The sequence below is a fragment of the Melopsittacus undulatus genome, chromosome 16 (genome assembly GCF_012275295.1).
Source record: "Melopsittacus undulatus isolate bMelUnd1 chromosome 16, bMelUnd1.mat.Z, whole genome shotgun sequence".
NCBI lineage: Eukaryota > Metazoa > Chordata > Aves > Psittaciformes > Psittaculidae > Melopsittacus > Melopsittacus undulatus.
In genome coordinates, this window is record NC_047542.1 from 1441081 (window position 1) to 1461256 (window position 20176).

The 20176-nt window shown below is 63.6% G+C and overlaps 1 protein-coding gene across 1 annotated transcript; it reads right to left on the bottom strand.

The window, feature by feature from the left end:
* Nucleotides 1-494: 494 nt before the first annotated feature.
* On the bottom strand, nt 495-19551 carry PIK3C2B (phosphatidylinositol-4-phosphate 3-kinase catalytic subunit type 2 beta). Its single transcript, XM_034069759.1, has 33 exons — nt 19452-19551; nt 13579-14549; nt 12302-12402; nt 12027-12181; nt 11786-11906; nt 10060-10171; nt 9871-9950; nt 9727-9790; nt 9399-9545; nt 9156-9189; nt 8657-8852; nt 7437-7559; nt 6564-6731; nt 6331-6442; nt 6113-6255; nt 5349-5537; nt 5154-5247; nt 4955-5049; nt 4691-4871; nt 4491-4598; nt 4315-4407; nt 4093-4222; nt 3572-3708; nt 3304-3473; nt 3043-3199; nt 2843-2952; nt 2537-2738; nt 2287-2411; nt 2095-2212; nt 1868-1949; nt 1681-1787; nt 1468-1596; nt 495-1272 (listed from the first exon to the last, which is right to left on the bottom strand). The coding sequence occupies exons 2-33, from the start codon at nt 14476-14478 to the stop codon at nt 1084-1086; spliced, it is 4872 nt and encodes a 1623-aa protein (XP_033925650.1). The 5' UTR covers nt 14479-14549; nt 19452-19551; the 3' UTR covers nt 495-1083.
* Between the last annotated feature and the right edge of the window lie 625 nt (nt 19552-20176).

The following is a 20176-nucleotide window of genomic DNA, read 5'->3' on the forward strand; positions in this document are numbered from 1 at the left end:
ACCAGCCCCGCACCGCGCAGGCGTTCCCTCCGTCACGAGCGCCGGCACCGCCCATTGGGCACGGCGAGGGCCACGCCCCCACGTGGGGCCGAACCCCGGGCAGGGGCACCGCCCCTCCCTCCGAGCGCGGATTGCATCAGCCGCGCGGCAGCGGGAGCTGCGCGGTAGCGCCCCCTGCGGAGACGGAGGACTCTGCCCCGTTACCGGGAGCCACGGCCGGGACGGAGTTGGCGGGGGGGGGGGGGGTGTGCCGCGGCACTGCGTGTGCAGCGGGAGAGCGTGGGGCCGCGGCGGGTGGGGGTGCGGGCAGGGCCCACACCACCCGATGCACTGCTTCGTTTCCACGCCCCCTGCTGGAGGCAGCAGGACCCCGGCTCCAGCCCCCCCCATCCCTCCAGCCCCCCCATCTCTCCAGCCCTCCCATCCCCCCCCATCCCCCCTGCCCCCCCATCCCTCCTGCCCCCCCATCGCTCCAACCCCACCATCGCTCCAGCTCCGAGAGTTAAAACTTTTAATATAAAGGTTCAGTTCATTCTTCTCGATCCTGAGAAACTTTTCGTCCGTTTACGGAGCTCCTGCTGTAAACAAAGCACCACAGGCACCAAACCCGCCCCGCGCAGCAGCCTCTGCCCCGGGGCCGCAGGGAGGACGGGAGACGGATGGAGGATGAGCTGGGTGATGATGGGGGTGTCCCACCAGCAAGGGCACGGGCAGGGCGCCAGCTGTCCCCATGGCACTGGGGGCTCAGCCCCGTGCCCAGCCCCACCGCTCACCTTTGGGATGGGAATGTCCCGGCTGGAGCTGTACCCCGAGCTCTGACCCTCGCCGTGCCTCCCCTCTCCTCCCCCCCCCCGGTGCCCGGCCTCACGCTACTCGTTACTTACAAAACAACTCCAATACAGAACCCCACCGGAAGAGTCCCCCTGTCCCCGGTCCTCCCTCCTCCCGCCCAGCGTTGCTCCCTTGACACAAGGTAAACTTCATAGAGAAGCCGCCCGCAGCAGCACCCATGGGTGCTCAGTCCCCACGGGCACATCCCAGGGCAGGCAGAGCCACGGGGTCCCCAGCCCCGGTGCTGGCCCCTCAGAGGGTGCCGTGGCCGCGGGACCCCAGCGCGAACCAGCCCATCTTCTCCTGCGCCAGGTCGAGGTCCCGCAGGCGGATGCCGACCTCTCCGAGCAGGATGTTCTCCCAGAAGCCTTCCTCACTCAGCACGCTCAGGCGCAGCTCCCGCTGCTGCAGGTCCCCCCGTGGGATCCCATCATAGACCAGCTGTGCGGCAGAAGGGGGCAAACCCTCAGCTACAGACCCCCTGGGACCTCCCATCCCCATCTCCATCCCATTCCTAATCCCAATCTTCACCTCCACCCCCCATCTCCATCCCCAACTCCATCCCCATCCCATCTGCATCTCCATTTCTATCCCCATCCAATCTCCATCCCCATCTCCACGCCATTCCCATCCCACCATCTCATTGTAGGTGGGGTTGCAGGTTTTTCGGGCCACTTTGGTTTTCCTCTTGGTTGTTTTCTGGGGGTCGGGCAGCAGGTAGGTCTTGACGTAGGGGTCAGGGTCATTGCCATCCTGCAGTGGTGGCTGTGGGGCAGAGCCGGGGACACCCCATGAGCACAGCAGAGGGGTGAGCCTCCACCTCACTGCCACAGGGCACCGCACACTTACCAGCCCCCTGATGTGCATCACCATGATGAAGAGCTTGTTGTTCTTGTAGGAGATGGAGAGCTTCACCTCGCCACCGACCTTCCCCAGGGGCCGAGCCCACGTGGCATCTGGAGAGGAGGGACGCGGGTGGGATGGGAGCCTCTCGCTTCACCCTGTGCCGTGCCAGCACTGCCCCCAGCCCCCCTACCTGCTGCCTTCGGGGTCGGGTTGGTGCCGGCCGCCTTCTCGTCCCGTGGCAGGGGGTGGAAGAAGGTGTAGATGAGATCACACTGCAGGGCAAGGAGCCGACATTGGCCATGAGCACGTCCCTCACCAGTCAGGACTGATGCTGGATGTGGTGCATCGACCCCAGGCACCTCTCACCTCTCCGGTGCCCCCAGCGCCACCCCCCGCAGGGCCCCCCCAGCCCCGCACCTCTGCCACCTCGGGCGCGGCATGGATGAGGTGCCAGATGTACCCGTTCAGCTCCTCCTTCCTCCGCTCGGCTGCCGCTTCACCCCGAGACCGCCCGATGAGGAACCTGCTGGGGAAGCTGCAGGGACGGATGCTGAGCAGAGCCCGGGGGTGCTGGGGGCCCCGAGGGTCTGTGGGGACCTGTGGGGGTACCTGGGCAGCAGCGAGGAGGGGAAGAGGAGGCGCAATTTGTTGTGCAGCTCCTGGAACTCCTCGAAGCTCCGCTGCACAAAGGTCACCTCGCTTGGGCCCTCCCGCTGCACCTTCACCACGTAGGTCTGCAGAGAGATGGGATGTGGGGTGGGGAGCCCAGGATGCCCTGAACCCACACGGGATGGGGAGGAGCACCAGGAGAGAGACACCCAGGCAGCCCCTTGGCTTGCCCCCGACCGTCCCCACTCACGTAGCCCTTGCTGGGGTTGAAGACCCGCTCGTGGCGGCAGAGGAAGACGTCGTGGATCCGGCCGGATGTCTTGATGGTGTGGGTGCGGGGGGCGAAGGAGAGGGTCGGGCGGGCATCAGAGCCCGTGAACTTCATCTGCGCCAGGTTGTGGATGAAGAAGTTGAGCTTGGTGGCCACGCTGCCCAGGCTCGACTCGATCAACCTGCAACGAGGCCACCACGTGCTCAGCGAGCAGAGCCCAGCGGGTGCCTCTGTCCTCGGCTCCCTCCATCCTCTTGTGCCCCAGCAAACCCCAGTATCTTCTACCTGGTGAAGTACGTGGTAGCATCAGCATCAGAGTCCTGTGGCCTCAGGGCATCGTAGACATACTTGAGGTCCTCCAGGTCAGAGAGCTCAGGGATGCCACAGGACAGCATCTGGGGGCAAGGCATGGATGAGGGTGGGAGGTGGCAGGAGGAACCCTCGACTGTTCCCGGTGGGAAGGGGTGCACAGCCCCAGCTCTCACCAGCCCCAGCAGGTTGAGGAAGAGGTGGGTGTGCTTGCGGATCAGGTTGTAGGCTTGGCAGCACAGGTCGACAAAGTCATGGAAGCGACTGGAGGGTTTGTCCCCGCCGTTGATGACATATGCCATGTCTGAAGTGAAGACAAACGGTGCCCGGTCCCTGTGCCGGGGAGGGACAGAAAGTGATGCCCAAGCAGGGGTCACAAAGAGAGGGGCCTGCAGAGCCCGGGCAGGGGGCATGGAGGCTCTGGGGACACTTCCCACCTCTTGATGTTGCCAAACATCTGCGCGTGGCCCAGGAACCTGCCGAAGTCGATGTGGAACATGTGCCCTGTGGTCTTGAGCATGATGTTGTCATTGTGCCGGTCGCAGATCCCCAGCACGTAGGTGGCCACGCAGCAGCCGGCGCAGGAGTAGATGAAGTTTTCCACAGCCTGGGAAGGAGCCAACAGTGGAGAAAGGGATGCGAGGGGGTCTCATCCCTGCAGAGTGGGGCACGAGCAGCAGGGACCCTGCCAGGCTCCTTCCTCACCTTCTCATACTCATCCTCCCCAGGGTTGTGCTTCTGCAGCCAGTCTGCCAGCGGCCGGTCTTTGAAGGAGCCGGTCACGCCATGCTCCACCTGGATCTTGCGCAGGGTCTCGGCGTTGGGGATCATCTCCACCATGCCTGGCAGTGAGAGCACCCATCCCTCCTGAGGGGTGCCAAGACCCAGCCCCGCCGAGCACAACCCCTTGACTCCCCAGCCATTGACTGACAGCCTGCAAAGCTGTGCTCTTACAGATGGGCTGCTGGGTTCAGACCCAAAAGTGGATCACAGCTACCCACAGCAGCTCCTCTAGCACAGCCCTGGGACCTCCTGTGCTGCTGCTAGCCCAAGAGCATCGTGATTTTTAGACCTCAGAGCAGCTTTCAGTGTCTGAAGGATGTCGGGATGCTGGAGAGGGGCCTTTCATCAGGGACTGCAGTGATAGGACAAGGGGTGATGGGTTCAAACTGAAACAGGGGACGCTGAGTTTGCTGCCACCAGGGATGCCCTGATGCTGGGGCTACCTCGTCCACGGCCAGTGGAGAAGCAGCGGAAGATGACCATGCGCATGTCCAGCCCCTCCTGCACCCAGATCTTGTTCATGATCCGGATCATCTGCAGCGTCAGCATGTCCTGCCGCAGGTCGTCTCCACACTGCGAGCCCATGGGGAAGAGCCATCAGAGCCGGGGGGCAAAGCTGAGGCAGCCCCATGGAGCCGGGGCTATGCCAGGGGAGCCGGGCTCACCTTGAAGATGACACGGATGTTTTCTCCCAGGGGATCAACGTTCTGGAAGGACAGCTTGAGGGGGACAGCGTTGGAGTTGAAGTAGGAGCAGTCCTGTCATGGGAGGAAGGCACAGCCCATCAGAGTGAGCTGGGGGCAGAGAGGAGCCCATTGAGCCCCCCGGCTCCAGCACTCACCCGCGGCACAATCCCCTTCACCAGCAGGCTGGGGCTGAGCGGCAGCCGGCACGACCCGTGTGCCTTGAAGAACTGCTTCACATCCTCCAGCCCCTCACGGAGGATGCCCTGTGGGGCGGGTGGGCAGGGATGGGGTGGGTATAGGATGTGGGGGGGGCTGAGACACAGCCCAGGACCCCTCCCATCACCCCAGCACCCACCTGCCGTGCGGACGGCGCCGCGTCCCGCACTTGCTGGGCCAGCCTGGCCAGTGTGCTGACGAGCAGGCACTGCCGGTCAAACTCCTCCCGCAGCCCCTTCCCGCAGCAGCACAGCAGGGCTGCCAGCAGGTACTGGTACCGGATGCTGAACTGCGAGTCCTTGAGGCCGTCCTTCAGCAGCCTGCTCAGAGCAGGGGCAGGAAGGGGTCAGGAGAGCCGCAGCATCCCCCCTCCCCTCACTGTTCGCAGATCCCCATAACCTACCAGAAGAAGTAGTGGGTGATCTTCAGGTCGCAGATCGCTCGCTTCATGAGGAAGCGCACCAGCGGGCTGTCCAGGTAGCACTCGTACTTCAGGGCCTGGAGCGGGGGTAGTTTTGGGGCACAGTGGGACCAGCTTGCACCCCATGTCACATCCCGGTCCTACCATGCACCACATGGCACATCCCTGTCCCATCACGCACCTGGACCAACTGGGGCAGGTAGTCCAGCAGCTCCGTGTCGGAGATGGAGTCAATCCACTGCACAGCCGTCCTCCTCACCTCCTGGTCCGGGAACCTGCAGCAGGGACAGGTCTCATGGGGACAGCATCCCCAGCACCCCTCCTCCCATTGCAGAGTGCTCATCCCTGCGGCACCCACCACCCACCCGTGCCTTACGTGGCGTGCAGGAGGCCCAGGGCATCCTGGTGGCTCATGTAGGTCCACTGGCTGAGCAGGGCGTAGATGTCGGGCAGGCAGCCCCACTCCCAGCTGGGTGCACTGGCCAGCAGCATGGGCAGGGCGCCGGGTGCCGCATGGCAGTGGGACCGCTTCTCCCACAGCCGCTTGCGGTCCATGTCCACCAGCCTGGGGGCAGGGGACAAGGATGAGGCCTGGGGCAAGGGAGGGGATGGCATTCCAACCCAAACTATGCCATGACTCTGGGATGGAGAGCATGATCCTGCCTGCATCCCCCTGGGCTGCTCTGTACAGGGCTGCAGGATGCTGGGGTCTCCCCTCATCCCCACACTGCATCCTGTCTCCCAGAGAACAGCCAGAAGCCCAGCACCCATGCCCGGGGGTGACTGAATTGCTGCAGGGACGTCCCTGGCTGTCCCCCGAGGGACCCCTGGGCAGGTCTGCAATGAGATCAGCCCTGCTCTGTGCAGTGGATCCTGATGCAGCTGCCAACACTTGATCCTGTTGCTTATAATGAGTGCTGGGTGATTCCTGACCTGTGCCAGGCTGGATGAGAGGCCGGGCAGCTGCTCCCTTAGGGGGGGGAATGGAAAGACCCTGCCCAGGCACCCTGGCTCTGACAACACCAGGCTCCAGCATCATCCCCAGTGCTCAGCAGGGTCAGACACTGACACCCCCTGGGGTTCACAGCAGGGTCCCCCTTGGCAGGGCGATGCCGGCATCGCCCCGGGTTCATCACTTACCAGTAGAGAGATTTCTTCTGCATCGCCTCCCGCAGCTGGCGCTGCTCCTCCTCCCCCAGGCTGCCGAACTCGTACCTGGGGCTGAGCTCAGCCGCCGGCGGGCTGGTGAACTTCACCTCAAAGGCAGAGGTGGGGAAGTCGATCTGGGGCAGAGCAGAGGGTGAGGGGGAGCCACATGGGGCTCGGAGGGGGGTGTCCCCAGCCCCCCCGGGACAGACCTGCAGGATGACACTGTCGGGCTGGTTGAAGTTGGGGGCGCTGGACCTGGCTCTGGAGTTGTCCTGGGTTGCCGGCCACAAGCCCAGGAGCTTCCGCCCGCAGGTCAGGACCCTGGAGGAGAAAGAAGCTGAGGGCACAGGGGCAGGAGGGCGGCACCGCTGCGGCGATGCTGCCCCCGGGGCTCCTGCCTCCCCCCCCGGCCGTGCCCCATAGCGGGGAGTGCCCCACGTACTGCCTGAAGTTGAAGAGCGGGGTGGTCACCCAGCCCAGGGCCTCGGGCACCCGCCGCTGCTTGCTGGTGTCGGAGGAGCCCCCCGGGGGTGGGACGGGCACGGCGAAGAGCGTGAGGCTGAGCAGCGTCTCCCGCGGCAGCCGGTTCACCTGGACCGGGAAGCAGATCCTGCGGGAGAGCAGCCACGGCTCAGCCCTGCCGGGAACGGGACCCGAGCTCCCCATGCTCCAGCCGGTCCCTGCCTGCGGATGCCGAGTGTGCCCCCGGAGAGCCCGGCCCTGCGGCGCCCTCGCTGCTGGCACCGGGGGTGCTGCATGCGGCCAGCACGGGATGAGGGCCCCACGACACCGGAGGATGCAGCTGGGTTTGGGGAGCGCACCCCAGTGCCATGGAGGGTCCCCACCGCGCACTGACCTCGTCCCACGGCCAAGGGGGGATACGTGGGACCCCGGGGCTGAGGCTCCTCTGCGATGTTCCGGGGGGGCAGCTACATCCCCAGCACGGGCAGCAGGGGACGGGGCTGCGGGCCCGGCTCCGCTCCCCACCGGCCGCCCGGCGCCTGTCCTTGGGGGCACCGGCACCTTCTAAAATTACCCCGTCCCATCCACACCTCCCTGCGAATGCCCGGCCCGGATCAGCGCTGCCTCCCTGCCCGCTCCCGGAGCTATTCTGGGATCAGATCCCCTTTCCCAGGCGCAAACACGCAGGTCCAGGCCGGGCAGGGCTGCTGCTATTCCCAGGGATGACACAAGAGCTTCCGACGCCCAAACCCGAGGGAGAGGTGCAGAGAGGAGCTGCAGGAGCAGGGCAGGAGGAAGGCTGGGTCTGGCACCAGGACCCCCCTGCCCACCCCTTGGCTGGGTGCTGCCTTACTGCTGGTCCCATATGATGAGGTGGAAGAGGTATTTGTAGACGTTGGCCTTCTTGGTGAGCAGGGGGCTGCACAGCTCCTTGCCACCGTGGCTGAGAGAGCAGGAGAGGTAGAAATCTTCATAGCTGCAAGAGGAACAGAGGGAGCTGTGAGCCCGGGGGGGCTCAGCTGGGGCAGGGGAGCTGTGAGCTGGGGGTGGATCCCACCATGGGGCAGACCCACAGCAGTGGGGTGGGGAGGGTGGGAGCTGCGTCTTCCTGAAGCTGGGCTTGGGGAAGGGGCTGTGCCAGGAAGGGGGTGCAGTGCTGGGCGCTGTGTCCCCATCACCATATGCCACCACACATACCATCACACGGGGCTGCCGGGGGGGCCCTGCCATGTGGCAGGTGCCGAGCGACAATCCAGGGAGGGCTGGGGTCAGGGGATGCAGGCATTTCCCAGGCTTCCTGCTTTGTTCTGAGCCACTCACCAAGGGGAATACATTAAGGGCAGGACAAAGGCGAGGGGTCCCCGGCGGGGCGGCTGCTGCTGTCGCCGGTGCCTCACACGCCCGGACTCCCGCGTCCCCCCTGTGTGGGGCTGGGAGCGGGTACGGGGCACCCGAGGCATGGAACAAAGGAGCACGTTGCTGGTGTGGGGCGAGGGCAGCCCAGCCCTGCTGTACCGGGGCCATCTGTCACATCCCTGGGGTGATGCTGAGCCCAGCAGTGATGCTGCATCCCCAGGGGCACATGGGGTTGGGACTGGTGAGCATGGCAGAGCCTTTCCTGCCCAGGAGCTCCAGCATCAGTTGCCTGTGAGCAACCCTCACTGCCTGCTGAGCACCACATCCCAATATTCCTGCCCTTCAGGAGGTTTGGGGGAGTTAGCTCTTATTCCCTCTATGCATGCTGGATAGAGAACCATAGAATTCCAGACTGGGTTGGGTTGGAAAGGACCTTAAAGCTCCTCCAGCTCCAACCCCTGCCACAGGCAGGGACCCCTTCCACTGGAGTAGCTGCTCCAAGCCCCTGTGTCCAACCTGGCCTTGAGCACTGCCAGGGATGGGGCAGCCACAGCTTCTCTGGGCACCCTGTGCCAGCGCCTCAGCACCCTCCCAGGGAACAGCTTCTGCCTCAGATCCCGTCTCAATCCACATTTACCCCTCTCTGTGGGCCAGGGACAAGCTCCTGAGCCACGCAGGGCATGTGGAGGCTGAGCGGGGCCCCGGCAGGGCCCGTACCTGGCAGCCCAGGTGATGGGGATGCGGTGGGTGGCGTAGACGGTGAAGGTGAGCGGGCAGGAGAGCAGGCGAGCCTCCCGTGCCGCACCGTGCTCCCGGCTGCCCTGCACCGCCGGCTGGAAGTCTGCATTGAAGGTGCTGCAGTAGAGCTCCACCAGGTTCAGGATGGCAGCCGTCAGGCTCTCCACGATCCTCTCTGCAGGGTGACACAGGTGGTGTTGGGGTGGTGGCACCCCCACTGCCCCCCACTGCATCCCGCTGGGCTGGGGTCGGGATGCAGGAGGGACCCTGGGCAGTCTCCCTCAGGATAAAGCAGTTTGAGAGGGAGAATCTCAGGCTTCCCATTTTGCTGGGCTCATGGAACAACCTCCATCACCTCCAGAAACCCTCTTCTCTTAAACCAAATCCCTTTTGGCCTCAGTAATTGAGGGGGAAGGGGGTTGAAGATTAAAAGCACCAAGAACATGAGCCCAGAAGGGGGGGAGGAGAACACAAATACCTCGATTTTCCCTCTTGGCCAGAACATTTGGATCCTGTTGAGGAAAAAAGAGAAACCACCAGAGCAGCATCAGAGGGAGCCCTGTGGGGCTGAGCCAGAGCCGTGTAACCAGACCCTGCCTGGGCAGGCAGCGCCTGCTCCCAGCTCTTGAGGAATTTTCCATGTGGTGTGAAGGGAGGAAGCTGGGAACGGAGCCCGATGTGGGAACGCGCTTCCCACCGGTGGGAAGTGCCCATCTCTCACCTTCTGGATTTTGGGCTGCATGCGGGAAGGGCAGGGGGGCATCTGGTTGAGGGCTGCTGTGATCTCCTGGGATTCCACTGCAGCCAGGGCATTGCAGATGGCCATGACTGACTGGATCACCCGTTCTGCCTTCAGTGGGAAGTCTCCCTATGGAGGACAAAGCGGGGGTGAGGCAGGGCCTCCAGCAGCCAAGGGAAAGGTGAACCTGTTGTCATGGCTTTACCCTTCCCTGATGCACCCTCAGAGCCCCATAACAAAAAGGGGAAAGCGACTGCAGTGAATGAGGGAAGGTGACCTCCAAAATACCCCCTTGGTCCCTGCTGCTCACCTCAGCTGCCAGGAAAGCATCCACCTCATTGTGGAAGGTGTCGAAGAGGAGGCTCAGCGCCTGCCTAGAGGACAGACAGCAACGCTGAGCCCTGGCCAAGCGGGCACCCAACACAGGGGACCAGTCCTGTGCTGTCCCCCCTACCTGCTGATGGTCTGCTTGATGGGCCTCTCCTGCAGGTGGATGTAGTGGTTGAGCGTGGACGGGCTCTGGTCATCATTTGCCTGGAGATGGAGAGAGTGCATTCACCATTCCCGGGTGTTCCTGCAGCAGGGAGATGCCAGGGGCATCCCTGCTCTGCTCCCCACACCCGGGGGGAGAGGGGGCACCCACCGTCCGGGCCAGGTCATTGCGCAGCCCCTTCCTCTTCATCAGCTGCAGGTTGATGTCCATGTCGAACTTCCTGCAGTGCTGGATGTACTCGTGGCTGCCCAGTGCGTGCTTGCTGCAGGGACAGAGCCCTCCCAGTGAGCACACAGCCCCTCTCCATCCCATGGGATGCTCCAAAACCCAACCTGGGATCCCCCATCCCAACACCCTTCAGCTGGGCAGTGTTGGTGGGGCTCAGCCTGGCTGCAAAGGGATGTTTGTGCCACCGAGTAGCTTGCGCTAGGAAACATGAAGAATAAGCTATTGTTTTCCCTCTTTCCCTTGTGCTCTCCAAAAAGCCGGCACAATGGAGCCAGGAGAGGGTGTGGAGGAGCCCATCCTGCCAGGACCTGCCCATGGATGTGTGGGAAGTGAGTGTGGAGCCAAGGAGCTGGAGGATGCTCTGGCTGCATCAGCCTGGTCCCACCATGCCCACCAGCATGGGAAGCCCTCCTGGAACTGATCCAGCCCTGGTACAGCAGAGCCATGGCAAGGTGCTGAGAGGGTACAGGAGCTCCAGGCAGGATGGAGCTGCATTGGCAAGAGGTGGTGGAAGGGTTGGGAAAGGCAACATTGGGACTGGCATCCTGCACCCCCTGCCTGGTCCTGCTCCCGCTGTGCCTTGCAGAAGCAAAGGGGGAGCAGCTCAGGGTGGTTTGCAGAGCTCAAGTGCTCAACTGGCTCCACAGGGAGGGGTTTGGCACCCCCAGCATCTCCTCAGCCACAGGAAGATGTGGAAAGAAAAGATTGGTGGCAAAAGGGATTTATGTCCCAGGCCTTTCTCAAAGCTCCTTTGAGATCCAGCAGCACTGGGGAAACACTCGCCAGGGCCCGTCCCACTCTGTGCCCAGGCTGCTGCTCCCAGCCAAAGGATCAGGAGGTCCATCCCTTTGGGAAGAGCCCTCCAAGCTGGCTGGATCTGTCCCGCAGATGGGCATTCCCGATGGGTCCAGAGGCAGGAGCTGGTACCTGAGCCCTCTGCTCCGGTGCTGCACAGGCTCTCCCAGGCTGAGCCATTCCCAGCCGCCCCTTTAGGGCCTAAACCAGCAGCTCCTGGAGCCCATGGCAAAGCTCCTGCAGCTTTCCCATGGCCCGGCCAGGCCCAGGGCAGCGCTCCAGCAGCAGGAGCTGGCTCACTGCTCCGAGCACTGGGGAGGACGGCGCGTGCCTCGCACACAAGGCTGCTGTGCCTTCCTCTGCAAGACCCCCAAATCCCTATGGAAATGCAGCCTTCCTGCAGGACAGGCAGCAAGAGAGGGAGGGATCTGTGCGGGTCTCCATCCCTATCACCGCAGCCCTGATGTTCTGTGCCTTCACCCTGCTCCCAGCATGTCTCTTTTCCACCTCTGCTTGTAATTCCCACAGGAACATGGAAAAGCCAGGCTCTGCCACTGTGACCATGATGTGCCTGGTCTTAATGCTTCTCCACAGAGCTTGTTTGGCAGCTCCCTGGTTTTCAGGCCTTTCTCCAGGTGCACGGGGGTCAGTATGATGGATACCCTGCCACCGGGAGAGATGCTCCCACAACACACCAGAGCATCACCATGGCTTGGGAGGCAGGAGACGGAGCAGAGAGGCTCCTGCTGGGATCAGCCCTGGCCATCCATCACACCCTGCTGCAGCTACACATGGACCAAGTGTGAGCCCGGGGACCCTGAGGGTGTGCTGTGTGCCCCCCCTTGACACTCACTTCTGCAGGAACTCCTCCAAACCACAGATCTTGAGCACAAAGTCCTCGACGTCGATGCTGTGCAGCTCGTCGTGAGTGTAGCACAGTGCCTGGTAGATGAGCAGGTCCACGGTGGAGGAGCCTGTGGGGAGGAGCAGCAGCACTGTGGGCCCCAGGGGTGGTGGGACCCCCCCCTCAACCTTCACCCGGGGGTTTGGGGCTCCCTTGACCGCTGCAAGGGGGGGGACAAGGGGACACTCACAGTCGCAGGTGAAGGTGAGGGGCTCCCGCAGGCTGTCACACACCACCGTCACCTTCAGGCTCACGCCATGGCCAAGCTGCTCGGGGCTGAGGTTCACAGCGCTCCACACCAGGCCAGTCAGGGAATAGTCCTTGGTGCTGTAGCTGGAGCGCAGCCTGGCGAGGCAGGGATGGGTCAGGGGCGCTGCCCTGCTTTGGGGCTCACCCCGGCCCCCAGAGCTCCCCACTTGTGGGGTGCTCTGCAGCAGGAGGCCCCAGCCCCATGCAGGTACTCACACATCCAGCATGTGGCAGAACGCAGCCACCTCCTCATCCCGCTCCTCGGACACCTCGAAGAGCTCATAGCCATTGGCAAAGGAGTGCGGCCGGGGGGCAACCTGCAGGGCAGAGCATGAGCGCATGACCCAGCTGCAGTGTCCCTGGGGGGCTCCAGCCCATTGCCCCACGCTTACATCTCCCTGTTACAGCACCAGACACCCAGAGCCTGTGTGCACGTGGTGCTGCTGCAGCTGGGGGAGGGCAGCGCTGGGGACATGGAGCAGAGACAGGACAGGGGGTGATGGGTTAAACTGGAACAGGGGACGTTCACATTGGAGATAAGGCAGGAGCTCTTCCCTGGGAGGGCGCTGAGAAGCTGTGGCTGCCTCATCCCTGGCAGAGCCATGCCCATGCCCATGCCCTGCTGCTGCGGTGGCAGGGCAGGTTCCCCACACAGGGGGAACCCTAACCCTAACCCCAGTGAACAACGGCCCCGCTGTCAGATAATGAACCCAGGCAGCGGGGGGGGCAAAGCAACGTGGGGGCCGAGCAGTCCCTAAGGATGGGGTTAATGCTCTTTGACAAGGAGCCCCCGGCACCGAGGAAGCTGCGAGTGCCCTGCACAGCCCCCCTGGCCCCAGCTGCGTCCCCGCTCCCCGGGAACAGGGAGGTGACCTCACCCCTCATGGATGCCCTGCTCTTGCTGGGGCAGGATGAGCTGTGCCAGAGCCAGCAGTGGGCACCCAGCAGCCCCCAGGAGGGGCAGCAGCAGCCCCAGCACCGTGTGCGCAGCAGGGACACATCCTGCTGGCTGCTCAATGGGGGGACGAAGGGAGCTGGGCTCAGGGATGATGCTGCGAGCCCAAAGGAAAGCGATGGCCTGGCTCTTGGGAGGAGACTCCCGGCTGATCCCAGAGGATGTGGGGACACCTCAACATGAGCCTGCTGTGAATCCCCTGCAGCACAGCTGGAGGCAGCAGCTCCTGCACCCTGGAGCTGCAGGATGCTCATGTCCTCGGCTTCCCGGCCCTGGATCATGCCCCCAGAGGGTTCTGCACCATCCTGCACCCCTCAGGGAGCTGCACAACCTGGGAAGGGCTCATTGAGCCCCAGGGACGGTGTATCAGAGCATGGATGCCTCTGACCATGGTGCAAGTACGAATGAGGAGTCCCAGGGATGGGGCAAAGAAAACCAACCCTGAGCAAAGGAAATGCACAGCCCCATTTGCAACCTCCCAGCTCTCCATTGCCTCAGCTCCAGCCCAGCCCCACACCAGAAGACAAAAGCCTCTCACCGGGTCTCCGGAGATCCTGCGGTTCTTGTTGGGTGCCAGGTTCTTCCTGCTGCCGAAGCGGGACACGTACGTCCGCGGGGGCACCTGGGGGGGCATCGTCTTGCTCCGCGCCACCGGCTTCCCGCTCAGCTCCTTCTCGAAGATGCCTCTGCCCTCCTTCCAGCCGCGGGCTGCTTCCCGCAGCACCTCCGACTCGTAGGTGGACTTGAGGTTGAGGCAGGTGATGGCATCGTTGATGCCGTACGGGTCCTCCTCCGAGATGCGGCGCCCGAGCAGCTTCCCCTGAGCGCGCTCCTGCGCTGCTGAGAACGTGTTGATGTCCCTGGGCTGGGGGCCCTTGGTGGAGGACAGGGGGGACCCCTTCCCCGAGCGCTGGGTGCCCTCGGGGGAGCTCCACAGCAGGTGCCGGGGGGGCAGAGGGGGCGGCGAGAGCTTTTTGGGGGAGCTGCCGCCGCTGTTGTGGGGCTTGGTGCCGTTGAGGGGCTCCCCGAGGAAGTCCCCCCCCGGCCCCTCGAGGATGTACAGGTACTCCCCAGCCAGGGGCCCCTTCAGCCAGGGCTGCGGCTCCAGCGGCGGAGGGCTGGGGCCGGCGGGGGGCGCTCCGGGCACGGGGGCACCGTCGGGGACCAGCGGGACGCTGTAGCTGAGCAGAGGGTCGGAGCCGGAGAGGCCCCGCGCAGCTTTGATGCCAGCGCAGCCGCTCCTGTCCGCGGGCTCGTCCCAGGAGATGAGGGGCTGGTCCCCGCGCTGCCGGGCCCGGCTCTGCTCCTTGTCCTGCCGCAGCCGGGATAACGCATCGTATTCCATCTGCAGCGCCTCGGCCAGAGCCAGCTCCTTGCGGCTGATGCCCACCGACTCCAGGGACTGCCAGTGCTCCCCATTGCCGCGTGTGGCGGACATCGCTCCGGGACCCAGGACCTCTTCCTGCCGGGCGCAGGGTCAGGAGGAAGGCATGCTGCACCGCCGGCCACCTGGGCATGGGGAGACGTGAGGGTTATGCTCAGACTCCAACTGGAAACATGGCTTCCAGGAGGACCCAAGAGCCTGGAATGGTTCCCCCTGACCAGCACTTCAGTCCCTGCCGGCTGCTGTGGGCTTTTCCTGGAGAAACAGGAATCCCAAAGGCTGGCAGTGCTCCTGGAGGCTGAGCAAAGAAAATGTGCTTTTAACCCAAAAGCAATAAAACAAAACCCATTTTTGGTGGATGACAAAGCCACAACGCCAGTGCTGTCTCCAAGAGAAGCATCAGCAGCTCACTGAGGTCCTGACAGAGAAACAATCCCGCCTGGCAGAGCTGAGGCTCCATGTGTGCCGATGGGATGCAGCCAGACCTGCACCAGTGCAGCCAGGATGTGGGAATGGGGATTGGGATAGAGATGGGGATAGGGATGGGGTTGAGGATGGAAATAGGGATGTGGATAGGAACTGGGAGGGGATGGGTTTGTGGATACAGACAGAGCTAGGGATGGGGAGGAAGGCTCAGCCTGCGCCAGGCACAGCAACCCCACAGTGCCAACACCAGCCAGAGAAGAGCATCTCGAGCAGGTGCTCAGCTGCTTCCCTCCCCAGTTGCACCAGGACAATGAAATCCACATGGAAAAGCCCTGACGTCTCCTAGTCGCCCTCCAAGTCCTCGTCCAGGGGCAGGACCAGAGCTCAACCAGCACCTCCTGCTTCAGGGTCCTGCCCTGTTCCCACCCAACACCCATCCCATTACAAACATGACTCCGGACCAGGAGCTCCCAAGGCAGGAATTCCAGAGCCACAGACACAAGCGGATTTTCTGCCTCTTTAAAACCCCATTGCTAATAACAGGGATCATTTTCTGACATGGAATTTCCTGGCATTTGCCACGGTCACGTCAGCATCAGGGGATCCATCCTGCCTGGGATCCCAGCCTCCATAGGGACCCGCAGGAGGGAAACGCCCTTGTTCCCTGGAGCCCTTTGCCCTAAGCCCTGAATGACTTTAACACAACTTTCTTCCCAGTTTGCACGTAAGGGAGGCTGTGGCCTTGCAGGGACACAGAGAGAGGCACATCCCTGGTGTGACCCAGCAGGAGCTGCTGCTGCGTGATGGATATTTCCCCATCCATGTGCTGCTCAGGTGCACAGAGTCAGCCTTCCTGTGGGGATGGCGCTTGAGAATCATGGAAGGGTTTGGGTTGGAAAGGACCTTAAAGCTCATCCAGCTCCAACCCCTTCCACTGGAGCAGCTGCTCCAAGCCCCTGTGTCCAACCTGGCCTTGAGCACTGCCAGGGATGGGGCAGCCACAGCTTCTCTGGGCACCCTGTGCCAGCGCCTCAACACCCTCACAGGGATGACCCCAGCCCTTGTGCAAAGAGATGAGCATCAGCTTGGGGGCAGCTCAGGGCACTCAGCACCCAGCATCTCCCAGGATCCCACAGGATCCCATGGCAGAGCCAAGGCTGCAGCCAGGGACTGGGACAGGAGCCCAGGACAGAGCTGCAGGGACCTCCTGTGCAACCCCAGCTCTCCTCATCCCTCCCCCCCTTTCCCCTCGCAGGCAGCTGTGCTGGGAGCAGATCTGAGATGTCCAAAGCATCTGGGAAGCCATCAACCATCTGAGGGCGAGGAGCAGAGCGAGGCGTGGAGGGGCAGGTCCCTGGTGTGGGAGCTGGGGATGGAGGCTCTGCCTCTCAGGGACACAATTCACACCCGGTTATAATCCATGGAGGGAGGAGCAGCCCTGAGCAGGATAAAGAAGTGGCCTTCACCTCTGGGGCTGCAGGTCCATCCACCCATCCCGCTGCTGCTGCCCAGCAGGGCTGCGCTCGCAGTGCTTCCTGCCCGGGCAGGAGGATGCCAGCAGCTTCCCTGCCTTGGGAACACTGAGCATTGCATCCCTGAGGTCATCCTCTGGCAGTGGGGATGTTCCAAGGTCTGCAAGGCAGAGCCAGCCCCACACAGGTGGTGACATGGGGGGGACAGGCTCCCAGGGCACCCCACCAGCACCAGCACCACAGCCCCAGCTCCTCCGGCTCCAGAGGAAGCTCTCTGGTCTCAATATGCTTCCCTTCCAAAATGGGATGGAAATGGAGCATTTCCAGACCTCCCACGCAGCACCATGACCAAGGAATCCCCTTTGGGTGAGCCCCGATATTCACCTGGGTTTGGAACTGAAGCTGCTAAAGGGAAGCTGCTCTCAGTACAATTGGAGACTGAAACTCAGGGAGTTTCATCCCTGGAGCCATACTCGGCACAACCCAGAACCCAACAAAACCCAGCCTCCAGAGGTGCTCCGTGTGAAGGGATCCATTCCCTCCCAGACCTGATCCCAACAGACACTTCCAGGCAGCTCTGTCTATTCTCATCCACAAGCCAAGTAACCTGTGGGAGCTTCCAAAGGGGGTCTGGAGCTGGTTCCCTGCAGCAGGGCAACGGGAAGGACCCGGAGCTCATCCCTGCCCCCAAGATCCAGCTCCACAGCGGGGTCCCTGCGGGCTGGGTGTGAAGGACACGGCTCCTTCCATGCACCCCAAAACCTCCCATTGCCAGGGCAGGTCTGCAATGAGGAGATCCCCAATCCGTGCTGTGCAGCAAAACAACACCAGGCAGCTGCCATCCTGCACACACCAGACCTTGGGAACAGCCGGAGCCACTCACTTCCAACCTGTTGCCTTATGGCAGGAATTCCTTCCTCTTCCAGCCGATAGGTCTCCTTGTTAACAGCCCAGCAAAGCCCAGCCCGGTCCAAGCTGTGCGGGGCAGGCAGGATGTGAAGCTGAATGATGCCAAAGGCTCTTCCATCATTTTAATACGTATTTCCCCCCTCGGGAGGAAATCCTGCCGCGGGAAGAGGGGTTGGGTTTGGGATGCGAGTGTCCCCGGTGTGACTGGGGGCAGCCGAAGGAGGGAGCTCTGCAGAGGCACTACCTGGAGCTGAGCCCACCATGGGGCTGATGGAGGGACAATGGGGTGTCCCAGCCTGGCACAGGGGAAGGAGAGGGGACACCAGAGCCCTCCTGGGCAGCAAGGTGCAACAGCCCCATGCTCAGCTCCATAGGAGATGCTGCACTTCACCCAGCGCCTGCAAACCGATGGGGGCACAAGGAAGAGCAAGGGGGGGACCCTTCCACTGCTGCATCCCCATCACCGAGACACCCGTGCCTCCTCCTCCCTGGCTCGGGGAGCACACACAGCCAGACTCTGGGAATGAGCCAACCCCGTTGCTCCCGCAGCCAGCACCCATCCCCAGGGCCGTGTATCCCTGTGCTCAAGCCTTCCCAAGGGGATGCCAGGGGCAGGTTTGCAGCCCCGGCACTCGGCTCCTATGCAAGTCTCTGCTTCCCCCAGCACCGCGGCTGCCTGCACGGCAGCGCGGGTGTGTGTGCACCCACCGGCTGCAGCCCTGCATGCACAGCCTGCAGCAGCACGCTGCCCTCCCTGCCTGCAGCCCTGCCTGCATCCCAGCACCCAGGGTGAGCCCCAAGGGATGGATCCTGCTGCCATGATTCCAGTCATCGCGGTGCCATACGCTCCGCAGGGCTCTCCCTGCCTCAGACACTCCTACAGCCAAGCCTCAAGGTGCTGGAGCCGCTGGGGTGCACCCCTCTGCCCACAGCACCCTGTTGGGGTGCAGGGGGGTGCTGGCTGGCCCCACACTGCACGACCCAGTCTGCAATAGGAACCAAGTCCTTATGCTGCTCAGTGCTGCTGTGGGTGGGAGAGAGCTGCAGCCCAAGGACACAGCAGACACAGGTCGGACACGTGTCTGTGTGCACCCAGTGCATGGGGAAACCCCTCACCTGGCATGGGGCCATGAATGCTGTGAGCCCCAGCATCACCACCCCATCCTGCCCCACAGCCAGGCTGCTGGCATGCACTGCCTGCACGTGTGTCTTTAGCATGCACCGGGCCATGCTTGCACACACACAGAGCACCTACTCATACCTTAGCGTGTGAGGAGGGCTGGTGCCTGGCTGTGGGGCTGCTGGCCTGGAGGAGCTGCTCCTTTTGGCTGCTTTTGGCCCCCGGCAGCACGGATGCTCTCCCTGCTCTGGCTTGAACTGGTACTGAGGATGGTGCTCCCGAGGCGAGGTGGGGCTGGCACCTTGCTGGTGCAGTTAACCCGGGGGCTGGGTACCCCCTTCATTTCCATCACCCCCAGCTCCCTGCTGCCCATCCCTGCTTTCTCAGACACTGATCTTCCCTGATCCCAGCAGTGCTGGTTCACGCGGCCCAGATCCTGCCTGCCCTTACACACACGAGCAGCTGCGGGGAAGCTGCTCCATCCCCTTGCTCAGGGGTCACAGCTCCCAGGCCTCTGAAGTTCACTCCTAAACACACGCGTGAGCAAGTTCAGGATGCAGAGCACGGCCTCGCAGGGGCAATGGAGCATCCCGGGAGCGCCCCCCGTGGCTTCGGTGCCCTGTGCTTGTCCCTGTCCATGTCCCCATCCCCATCCCTCTGGGGGGTCTCTAACACGATGGAACCGACAGGACCCCCCAGATCCCCCCCCCTCCGCTTTGCAGATGAGGAACTTCGCACTTTGATGGCTCCGTTTCATTGTTCTGCTCATAAAAATCACCCGATTGCCCCCTCCCCCCTCCCGGGCCGGGTCAGGACCGCGGGTCCGCTCCCGGTCCTCCCTATCCCCCCGCCCAGCGCCGCCCCAATGCTGGGGGGGGGGCCTCCGGAGTCCCGGGACTGTGCTGGAGCCTCGGGGTGGCGCTGCCCACCTGCCCCGGGGGCTGAAACCATGGCTCTCGGTACCGATCCGAACCGGTATGTACAGCACGGTGACCATTGTGTGAAGGGGGAGCCGCGGTGGGAGCACGGGGGGGACCCCTCCGGCCCGTTCCCTCCCCCCGCCCCGCAGCTGTGCGCGTCCCCGGTCCCCGCAGCCCTACCTGCTCCGAGCGGGCGGCGGCGGCGGGGCCGCGCCGCGGCGGCGGCGCGAGGAGGAGGAGGAGGAGGAGGAGGGAGGAGGGAGCGCGGCGGACAATGGCGGAGCGCAGCGCGGCGCGGGGCCATCTCCCGGCGGACCGCCGCATTGCACGGAGCGGGGTCACCCCGTGCGCGCCCGCGATGCTCCCGGCTCGCTCCCTGTGCCCCACTGCGCTGTGGGGCACCCGAGGGCCCCCCGGCTGCTGGGGACGCGCTCCCACCGCGGCAGCTGCCCCGCTATGGGCAGCGGCGGATGTGGTGTGCGCCTGCGGGCAGCCGGCGCTGCCAGGCTCTCACGGGGGTTATGGGCACTCCCAAAACCCCAGCACCACAATGGAGAGCCACAGGCTGCGCTGGGAGGGCTGCGGGTCAAAGGCTGTGGTTTGGGCTGAGTTGGGGCCGAGGGTAATTCCAGCTTCCCTGGAGATCCCTCACCAGGAGGTAGGAGGATGGAGAGAGGTTGTGTCGGGATTCACTGCACCACGCAGGGAGGTGGGGGTCTCTTGGTGCAGGTGGGCACCTCCAGGCCCTGCTGGAAGAATGACTCCAACCAGCACCACAACTGCCTGTGAAACCACATGGGAACCATGGAGCTGAGCTGGGTGGCTGCAGAAATCACACCCCAGTGTCCCCTGTCCTGGGCAGATTATTCCTTGTCCTCCTCAAACCCTGCCTATCCCCCTCCAGA